Here is an 11497-nt window from a genome sequence, read left to right as displayed (position 1 = left end):
CCTGCTGCACCCATGGTACGGCAGCAAAGTTCCTTGATTATTATTCGCAACTTTTCATTTTCCGTCGGTCTTAGTACACGATGTAACTACAGTAGAGTCAAGTTTTAAATAGGAAAAATATAGAAACTCTTTGGTCATTTTTGAGCGAGATGCTAATGGTCTAATCAGATTCAATGATCTATGCTAAGCTACAGCTAAAAGTACTACCACCAGACCTGGAGATCGGCTGAATGGATTCGAAAACGGTAAAACTCAACTGTTTAACTCTAGGGGAGTTGGAAAATGAGCCTATTTTCAAAAATAGTGGAGTGTTCCTTTAACCTTTATTTGCAGTTGGGTGTAGTCAAATGAGCACTCTATGTCAACAATTTTATGTCTGTTTTCACTAAAAAATTCCATATTACTCATCTTGAGACTGTACAACCTTGTTGGGTAGTGACTAATTCATTTAAGCAAAAAAATGAATTATGTTACAGTCAATTAAGTCTAAGTCTATGTCACTGAATTAAGTCAGTGGTTGTTTTCCACTGGAAGTTGTTTTCAACTGGTAAATAATTTTACATACTTTTACAATACTTATAATACACTGAAAGTATGTTAGGATGCCTTGGGCTGAGTATAGAAAATCAAGCTCTTTATTCTTGAGAAAAAGGGCGTCACATGTGACATTTTTCACTGAGGGACCTCGAGTTACAGCGGAGATGACAGTGATGGAGACAGGAAGGAATATACTGATGTGAGAGCCGGAGCTTGTGTTATTAGTGACCCCAGAGCAGCGCCGAGGAATGCCTTCCCTAAGAGAACAGTTTATTTACATTGCAGAGTCATTGGGTTTGTTATGCTGTGTAAGCATACACTGTCAGAACATGGCCGAAATACGTAGATTATATTGTGGGTGTAACTAAAATGGGATATGAGGATTAAATTCAGAATATAAAAACATATGCTACTGTTGGAATTGCTAAAGCAAATGTTGGTTTTGGAAAGAGATTGATACTTCTGTTGACCAAAGTAGTATTTAATTTACCAAAAATACATTCAAAAACGTTATCAATGTTCAAAATGATTATTATAGTTTGAAATAACTGCAGTGCGATCTTCAGAAGCACTTTTTGAGCAGCCATTACTATAAGAAAACACTGTTTTAGGAAAGCATTCTAATGTGCTAATTTTGTAATAGAGAAGCTGTTCTTATTGTCCTGGCCAGCTGAAACCTGCTGTGTGCTATTTAATGAAGTGTGGAAATTGCAATGCATTGTCTTCCAATCATTGCATATACTTGAGAACTTAAATTTTGGGTTCAGAAAAGGCCACAAAAAAAAAAAAAACAGCTTACTCTATAAACTTATTATTTTTTTATTTTTTTTGAGAGATGAAGATTGTTCTTAGGTGTGCTGTCATTTTTGATTAATTTTCATAGTTGTTGGTAAGATTTTTAAATGTTTTTGAAAGTCTTTTATGCTCAACAAAGCTGCCTTTAATTGAACAAAAATACAGTAAAAGCATTAATATTGTGAATTATTATTATTGAAATAACTGTTTGATAGTTGAATACATTTCAAATATAATTTATTCATGATGCAAAGCTGAATTTTCAGCATCATTACTCCAGCCTTCAGTGTCACATGATCCTTCAGAAATAATTTTTGATTTGATTCATGTTGATTTTTTGTTCAAGAAACAAAAGAACAACATTTATTTGAAATAGAAATATGCTATATATAGAAATATATATTTATTTAAAAATATAAATTTTGTAACATTGTAAATATCTTTATTGTCATTTGAATTTTAATGTCATTGTCATTGAAAATGTCTTTTGATTGATTTAATGCATCCTTGTTTAACAAAAGTATTCATGTCTTTAAAAAAAAAACTATTTAAGTCAAACGTTTACAATAGTTTATATATAACCCAATTGTATTTAATGATTCAGTCTTTTTTCCATCTCATCCCACAGACTTTCCTCGGCTCGTAGCTCTCTCCGCACAAAAGTCGTAGCAGGGAAATCTCCCAGAATCCCCTCCTCGAGTCGGGTGGGCAGCAGCGTCTGGGGGCAACAGCCTGAGCAGGTGGACAAAATCTTCCAGGCTTTGAGGAAAGGGCTCAAGTATGTGCAGTCATTGCAGCAGAGAAATGAATGGACACATGGACCACACAAACTAGTCTTGTGAATGTTAATGACATCTCATTTCATATAGGGACTACTTGGAAAACCATCAAACAGAGCTGGACTTCCTGTCATCCCAGCAGAGAGACACAAAGAGGAACTCCAGACTGGTGAGACTTTTTACTAAGAATAGCTTTACACTCTAGGCTTAAGTCGTAATCCTTTTTATTTGACTTTATTTTATTTTTTACATTATTTCTTAATTTAATGTAAATATAAAATAATTAATACAAAAATGTATTCTTCATTCCTCAGGCTTTTTTCTATGACCTGGAAAAGGTAAGTTGTCAGTGAATGCTGATATTCATTCATTTGAGTGTTGTTGTTGTTGTTGTTGTTAGTATTTGTACCATATGTGACCATGGTCCACAAAACCAGTCTTAAAGGAACATTCCACTATTTTTGAAAATAGACTCATTTTCCAACTCCCCTAGAAAGTAGTGCTGTCAAACGATTAATCGCATCCAAAATAAAAGTTTTTGTTTACATAATATATGTGTGTGTACTGTGTAGATTTATTATTACACACACATACAGTATATATTTTGAAAATATTTACATGTTTATACATTTATATATTCATTTTCTTATATTTTATATTAAATATAAATATATTTAATATATAAACATAACATATTTTTCTTAAATATATACATGTATGTGTTTGTATTTATATATACATAATAAATATACACATATTATGTAAACAAAAACTTTTATTTTGGATGCGTTTAATCGCGATTAATCATTTGACAGCACTATTTAAAATACATTAAAGTAGAAAACTGTTCTTTTAAATTGTAATAATATTTGGCAATATTCCTGTTTTACGGTATTTGTGATCACATAAATACAGCCTTGGTGCACATAAGAGAAAAGCATACATCCTCAAACTTTTGTACGGTAGTGTATTGTCCAAATACTCATTGAGGCCATTGCACATTTCACACACACACACACACACACACACACACACACTCACACACACATTGAGTGTCTCATTTTGTGTAGGTGTTGATCCGGCTGGGCCGACAGAGGTGGAGAATCAGAGGGCGAATCCAGACTGATGACAGACAGCTGTGGGATGAAGAAGAGATGGTCTTCCTCCCTCACATCCATGGGAACTTTAAGATTAAGGTGAGCAAGTCCACCTATACTCATGCACATACCTGCGCAAATAGCACTTCCTGTCGAGGTGGGGGTTGCGATGACAGAAGTTTCCAGGGCTTTTGTCCTTATACTGTTTGTTAGATCTGAATAGGTTGTCATATGACACAATAAACCTCCCACAAACCCCTGAGAGAGAACGATAGAGATGTTTAACAGACTTTATGAAGCTTTTGGACCAGTGGAATAACGCTTATGAAAGGTTGATTGTCTGAAATTGATTCCATCCCTGAAAATATAGACATCGAGCCAAACTACTACAGATGAAAATTATGAATCCTCTTTCTCCTTTTTTAAACCCCTGTCATTCAAAATCAGATCTCAAGTGTAAAATTCCAAATTAGTTAAACTCGGTTACACACCCAGAACACCCTAGCAACCACCAAGAAAAAACACCTACTGCAGCATAATGATGGAGTCAACATTTTTTTGTTAGTGCCAACAGTACAGTCCATCCTGAGAGACCTTTGGGCCACTATACATGATAAAGCAGAAGGTTAAACAAATAATTTCCCTCAAAAACTCTAGTCACGCCAACAACATCTGCTGGATCTGAGGCTTTTCTGAAATGTCCTGCAGGTAACAGAGGTCAAGGGGTTGAGCTCTATCCTGGTCGGCATGGTAACGTGCAGGAGTGCAGATTTTTTCACAACACGGCCGCAGATGATGGTTGTGGACATTACAGAGCTGGGAACCATCAAGCTACAGCTAGAGGTGGTTTGGAAGTAAGTTTACAAGACACACAAACTTATAAAGTGCTTAAAGTGCTGTGCAATACTTGAAAGTGATTGATGGGGCACTTTAAGACATTATTGACTTTATTTAATGTCAGTGACACTGAACTCTTATCAACTTTTACATACATCTTGTACACTTCTGTATAAAACTTTTGAGTTCAGATTTTTTTTTTTACAATTAGTACTATATAGAAAGGGTGAATTAAAATGATTAAAAGTAAATACTTTTACATTCATACAAACTATTTCGTTTTCAAATAAATGTAGTCAATTTGAACTTTCTATTCATCAAAGAATCCTGAAAAAGTGTGACAATGAAGCAGCATAACTGTTTTCAACATTGATGATAATAAGAAATGTTTCTTGCACATCAAATCAGCTTATTAGAATGATTTCTGAAGAATCATGGAGTAGTGATGCTGAAAATTCAGCTTTGCATCACAGAAATAAATTACATTTTAAAATATAGTACAATAGAAAGCTGTTATTTTAAAATGTAATAATATTTTACAATATTACTGATTTTTGCTGTATTTTTGATCAAATAAATGCAGCCTTGGTGAGCTTAAAGAGACCTCTTTCAAAAGCATCTTAAAAAAATCACATTTGTGACCCTGCAACAGAAAACCAGTCTTAAATCGCTGGGGTATATTTGTAGCAATAGCCAAAAATACATTGAATGGGTCAAAATGATTGATTTTTCTTTTATGCCAAAAATCATTAGGATATTAAGTAAAGATCATGTTCCATGAAGATATTTTGTAAATTTCCTACTGTAAATATATTAAAACTTAATTTTTGATTAGTAATATGCATTACTAAGAACTTCATTTGGACAGCTTTAAAGGTGATTTTCTCAATATTTTGATTTTTTTTTTGCACCCTCAGATTCCTGATTTTCAAATAGTTGTATCTCAGCCAGATATTGTCCTAACAAACCATACATCAATGGAAAGCTTATTTATTCAGCTTTCATGTGATTTATAAATCTCAATTTCGAAAAATTTACCCTTATGACTGGTTTTGTGGTCCAGGGTCACATTTGTAAGAACCGCAAATGAGAAAGGCCTCCCTAGGGCAAGATTTTCAGCAAATAACAACTTCGGTAGGGCTTCTGAAAAATTGGATTGTAGTGCAAAAGTGAGCTTGACAGCTCCTAAAACAGTACAGAAAGATACTAGATGCAGTTACAGCGAGGATAGAGTTCGTAAGAAAAGCTCAGATGTCGTGACGGTTAGTTTAATGTTTTAACATCTGGATTTCACAAACATGAAAACAGTAAGAGTGCTATTCGCAGCATATTTTCACAATTTTTCATGTAATTGAGTAGACAAGACACTGATCTCACACACAAACACACCCCCTGTAAGTGCGCCGCTGCTATCGGCTAACACACACCAGCTGTGGAAGACCAGCTGACTGCAGAGAGAAGGATAAATAGTCCATCGCTTCCCCATCCCTCTCACACACACCGATCCAATTACACCGCTCTTTACACAGTCCAGGTGGAAAAGATTTTTCAGAGCCTCTTTTTACAGCGTCACTAAATTAAACACATCTCACAGTCTGTTCAGCATCTCCACGCTCTGCTGTGACTGTGTGTGTGTGTGTGTGTGTGTGTGTGTGTGTGTGTGTGTGTGTTTTAGTTTATTGCTGTCACATCATTTCCTCTGGTTCTGCTTAGTCTCTGTTAGCAGTGTCTTTCTTCATCAAGCAGTGATGACAAACACATACTGCCACTGCACACATCATGTGCAACCAGAACCTGAGTTAGTTTTACTTTCGAATATAGACAGCTGTATATATGATAGTGCTGTTTTGTCAGATCATTCTCCCATTTTTATTGGGAGAATTTGGGATGCTAATTTTATTTGGAGTAACAGGAAGCCAAGACTGAGAATTTCTTGACTATATCTGCCATGTGAAAGGGGAGGGCTCTAACTACCAAATTTCTTTTGGTACTTAATATTAGGCTGCTCAGTTGAGGGCTGCATTGTTCTGGTTCTCTAGTGAAGTCGCTGTGCCGTGGTTACATGTTGAAAAGTTGGCTGCAAAAGGCTTGACACTTGACAGCTTTTTATTTTCAACACCCCTTAAAGAACTAAAAAAAAGGACAGACATTTGTAAAAAATACTATTGTAATCTGGTACGAAGCCCATAAATGTGACCCTGGAGCACAAAACCAGTCTTAAGTCGCTGGGGTATATTTGTAGCAATAGCCAAAAATACATTGTATGGGTCAAAATTATCGATTTTTCTTTTATGCCAAAAATCATTAGGATATTAAGTAAAGATCATGTTCCATGAAGATATTTTGCAAATTTCCTACCGTAAATATATCAAAACTTCATTTTTGATTAGTAATATGCATTGCTAAGAACTTCATTTGAACAACTTTAAAGGCGATTTTCTCAATATTTAGATTTTTTTTGCACCCTCAGATTCCAGATTTTCAAATAGTTGTATCTCGGCCAAATATTGTCCAATCCTAACAAACCATTCATCAATGGAAAGCGTATTTATTCAGCTCTTTTTGATGATGCATACATCTCAATTTCGAAAAATTGACACTTAAGACTGGTTTTGTGGTCCAGGGTCACAAATATCTTGTGCTTTCCTGCTTTTCTCCTATCTGGGGAAATCATCATTTCAGCCCAGCAAAGAAAGGATATGGGGTTCAAATTGTGGATGAATTAGGGCATGGTTAGATTGAAAGATTTGTATGAAGATAATGTATTAATGTCATTTGATAATCTTGTAACGAAATTTCACATACCTCAGAAACACGTTTTTAAGTATTTGAAATTCAGAAGTTTTATTTTTACACGTTTAAAGAATTCTTCACAACTCCCCCCGATGTTGATATTGGAAACACTCACATTGCAAGATTGCTACATTAAAGGGCGGATTACCCAGTTATATAACATACTAAGAGAAAATCATAAAGAAAGCTCTGAAAATAAAAGACAAGCATGGATCCAAGATATTAATATGGATATTTCATTAGATGAATGGAATACAATTTGTTTAAATGCACAAACACAAACTTTGAACACTTGTTTGAGACTCTTACAATATAATTGGGTAATGAGAACTTGTATAACGCCTGTAAGATTAAATAAATTTAACCCTAATATCCCTGATCTGTGTTTTAAATGCAATAAGCTTCAAGGTACATTTTTCCATTGTGTGTGGGAATGTGAAGAGGTGCAGAAGTTTTGGGTTGGAGTGACTCAATATGTTTCTCAATTTACTTCCTCTCCAATTCCTCTGTGTCCTGTATTGTGTGTATTTGGGTATGTATGAAGACAATTGCTCTTTGCCCACTAAAGAAAGAAAGTTGGTGGATTTGTGTCTATTACAAGCAAGACGTTCTATTGCCCTGTGCTGGAAAAATACCAGTTGCCCTTCCATTGGACTGTGGCTGAAAAACTTAACGTGTTTGGCTCTTGAAAAGCTTACATGTGTAATAAGAAAGAAACCCTCTGAATTTTTTGATATCTGGGAGGTGTTTTTGGACTTTGTTAAAAATGGAGATATTGAAGAAGCTTTAGATGTGTGAAGTTATGGAATGTAAGAAGTGTGTTGTTGTTTTTTTTTAACCTGTCTAGGGTAAGTTTTGGGGAATGGTGTTGGGTTTTTTGAAAAACTTTGTAAAACTCAATAAAGATATGTTATACATAAATAAGAAAAAATAAATAAATTATTAAATTATATTAAAAAAAATTTGAAATAAATTAAATAAGTTTAGGATGTTTATCAAAACTGCATTTATTGAATAAAAAATACAGTAAACCAGTAATATTATAAAATATTACTGCCATTTAAAATTAGTGTTTGCTATTTGAATATGTTTTAAAATGTAATTTATTCCTGTGATGCAAAGCTGAATTTTCAGCATCATTACGCCAGTCTTCATTCTAAAAAAATCATTCTAATATGCTGATTTGCTGCTCAAAAAATATTTAATATTATAATCAATGTTAACGCTTAGGCTGATTAATATTTTTGTGAAAACGGTCATACATTTTATTTTTCAGGATTCTTTGATTAATTGAAAAAACACCATTTTTTGTAACATTGTAAATGTATTTACTGTCACGTTTAATCAATTTAACGCATCCTTGCTAATTCTTTGTTGAATAAAACTTTAATTTCTTAAACTTTTTTGTTGTTGTTTTTTATCGCAAGTTTAAAAATATAACCTAAAAAACATAACTTGAAAGTCACTTTGAGCATTGGGTGGTAGTTTATTTTAGGGCAAAAGTAAGTATAGGAGACTCAGGGACACTCAGAATTATGCTCAGGGTTAGGAGTGGGATTATGGGTAAGGTTATGTTTAAGATTTAAGGGTGTTGTGTAGGGCTGTGGTTAAGGTGGGAGGGGATGTTACACCTACAATTGTGACAATATATGGGCAACAACTAGCTAGATCGGTAGTTATCTCGAAACACAATAGATATTCAAGTTTAAATCCAAACAACCATATATATTTAATCCTTAGACACTAGTCTTCTGCTTTATTCTGTTTACCGTCTGTGTCTTTTCATAAAGTTGCTATTTTGGACATGTAAGTGCACTATAGAGTCCATTTTTCTTCTCAGTTTCTTGTTCCCTCACTTTTTCTTCCTTCAGTCCATTTGATAGCTGTGAGGTGAGGCCTCTCACAGCGTCCGCCAGCCGACAGTCCATCCACAGCAGAAAGGGATCCGTATATAGCTGGACGCCTCCCAACACACCCAGTTTCACTGAGAAATACTTTCTAGTGAGTTTGTGACCTATGTCCACACACACTCCCAGCATGACCGCTCACAACGATTTAAAGGTGAAGTGTGTAATTTCTGATGCTAAAATACATTCTCCTATCCTGGGTTAATGTGCAGAGACAACTATAAGTGAAGCCGGGTGTGCACTGTGAGATTTTATCGTTGCTTTAGGATTGTTACGTGACAGATTGTACGATGTGACCCCAGTGAGATCTTGGGTAAAAGCCGACACAGACTGTGACAAAAAATGATTGAGAAAAATTGTTCTGACATCCTTATTATGAGATGCAAATTTGAAATGGTGGCACACAAACCCAAACAAGATTTGTGCTGATGGTTTTGAGTGTCTGGCGTCGTTAGGCAAAAAGTAATGAACCACTTCACCTCATAGTTCTGTTGTCTTTTACCTGAGGAGCTGAAATGTCATTGCATGATGTCATCTGTCCTTTTATGCTGTAGTCTATGATGCGTCAGATGCAGGATGCGGATGCCTCTTTCTCCATTGGCTCACGTGAATCGAGGGGCGTGTCTTTACTCAGCTACCTGGCTGACTCCACCCAGGCACCCAGTCCTCCTGCCTATGAGAAGACAAGCGACCCACCAACCAAACACCACCCTGTTCTAGACGCTAAATTACAGGATGACGAGCTACTGAAGACGCCCACAGAAGACGTATGAAACTGATCTTTTTTTTTTTTTTTAGATATATACAGTTTTATATTAAGTGGGATTTAATATAAATATAAAAAATATAAAAATATATAAACGTTTAAAATACATAATAATAATAAAATTTTAGTTTGTATCTTTATTATTAAAAGAAGTAGCTAATTTTAAGGTAAAAATAGAAAACAGTGATTGTACCTTTTTTTTTTTGCATTTATTTGTTTTTTATTTAAATGTAATTATTTTTTAATATTTATAATTATATAAATTATATTTTAGATATTATATTTTATGTATTTTAATATGAAGAATCAATCAATTTTTTTTCCTTTTTTAAATATAATTTTTTTAAAATAAAAATATTTAAACTATACTCTGATAATAATAAGTGTGAATTATATATAATGTCATATATAATATCTAATACAATGTTTATATATATATATATATTTGAATATAGAATAGAAATAGAAATTTGAATATTTTTATTATTTAAAAGCAATGACCACTTTTATTAAAAAAGAAAAATAATTTACATTTCACATTTTTATTTTTATATAATTTTTATATAATTTAATTGAATAAAACCATCATTTAAGCGTTTAACTGCTGTGGGGTTTCTTTTAAATATAAATATTTTAAATATAAAAAAATTAAAATGCATAATAATAATAATAAATTATATCATTTTAGTATATTATTTTATGTTTTTATTACTGAAAGCAGAATCCACTTTTATAATAAAATTAAGTAATTATGTATTTTTCATTATGTATTTGTTTTGAGTGAAATGGTAGTATATTAATATATTTTATATTTTAAGAAACCATATGCTAAGATTTTTAATATTTTTCAAAAATAATTGCCAAAATACTCATAAATGACTTCAAATTGCAGGCTTATATCATTTTTTTCCATTCATAACCCTAGGCTGAGGAGAGTGTGGAATGGCCATCAGAGACTGACACAGCTTCGCCCAGTCCTGCGGGCAGCAAGCGAGACTCCATATTCCTCTTCCACCGCTACAGCACGCCTGACATCCTCAAGCAAAATGGAGAGGTGACCCCCAGCACAGAGACGACGGCCCCGGATGAGGCCCCTGAAGAGGAGACCTTGTTCAAGCAGGGAATTGAAGACAGACTCCTGGTGAAGGACAGCAAAGCGGGCAGAGCACAGAAGAGAGCTGTGGCTAAGAGAGTCAGTTCACTGCTAGACGATCTGAATACAGAGCTGGAGGAAATGAGCAACGCAGAGACATTAAAGAAGCTAGATCTGCAGATACGCCAGCTGAACGAGGTCTTGAAGGTGAGATGGGTGGATGGATGGATGCATCAATGGACTGGTAGACTCATTTAAAAGATTTATAAATGGATGCATAAAAGAAATGAACGATCACTGTTTGAAAGAGTTCAAGAACATGTCTGGGATGTTTTTCACCCCAGAATCTAAATAAAGAAACAATTTGTTAAAGGCTTGAAGGATGAGGCATATTTTAGGACAAGTGATATATTTTTTAAATGATTGTTCTGACAACTAAGCACATTTCCGCCCCATATTCTTATTACTTATTTAATGATATAAAAATAAGAAATATTTCTATATTTAATATTTAATAGATATTAAATATAGAAATATTATAATAATTATTTATGTTTATATTTAATGTTTGGGTTAAAATAGACTTGAACATGTTTGCATGTAACGAAGTTAGGCTTTGCTCTTCATTTTCATATTTCCTGATGTTAGAAGGACCTCGACCCTCCACAGATGCCCTCATCTCAGACACTAGCAGTAGAGGAAGAGGAAGTGCTGGGCAGTTTCGACTTCCTCTCTGCAGATTGTAATGAAGATGAAATATCAAATATGGGCAGCATCAGACTTGGGTACACTGGGTAAGCCAACCTATTTTTAGCTGGTGTGTCTGAGTGAATACCTCAAAGAAATGTCAAAAAAATCTAAACAAAATCAAGAAAAAAAAAGTGTGTGTTTGT

At 34.0% G+C, this 11497-nt stretch overlaps 1 protein-coding gene across 1 annotated transcript in view; it reads left to right on the top strand.

Annotated features, from left to right (window-relative positions):
- The window catches only part of LOC107666013 (protein FAM65C-like), a 39301-nt gene that overhangs the window by 22290 nt on the left and 5514 nt on the right, over positions 1 to 11497 (top strand). Inside the window, exons 3-11 of the mRNA XM_016457103.1 lie at positions 1961 to 2110; positions 2202 to 2280; positions 2426 to 2449; positions 3182 to 3307; positions 3917 to 4062; positions 8710 to 8839; positions 9300 to 9512; positions 10437 to 10811; positions 11253 to 11398. Of these exons, the coding sequence (XP_016312589.1) occupies positions 1961 to 2110; positions 2202 to 2280; positions 2426 to 2449; positions 3182 to 3307; positions 3917 to 4062; positions 8710 to 8839; positions 9300 to 9512; positions 10437 to 10811; positions 11253 to 11398 (1389 nt within the window). The remainder of the gene's footprint in view (positions 1 to 1960; positions 2111 to 2201; positions 2281 to 2425; positions 2450 to 3181; positions 3308 to 3916; positions 4063 to 8709; positions 8840 to 9299; positions 9513 to 10436; positions 10812 to 11252; positions 11399 to 11497) is intronic.

The sequence above is a fragment of the Sinocyclocheilus anshuiensis genome, unplaced genomic scaffold (assembly GCF_001515605.1).
Source record: "Sinocyclocheilus anshuiensis isolate Anshui unplaced genomic scaffold, SAMN03320099.WGS_v1.1 scaffold447, whole genome shotgun sequence".
Taxonomy (NCBI): domain Eukaryota; kingdom Metazoa; phylum Chordata; class Actinopteri; order Cypriniformes; family Cyprinidae; genus Sinocyclocheilus; species Sinocyclocheilus anshuiensis.
Note: the sequence above shows the minus strand (reverse complement) of the source record. Positions and strands in the feature narration are given on the sequence as shown.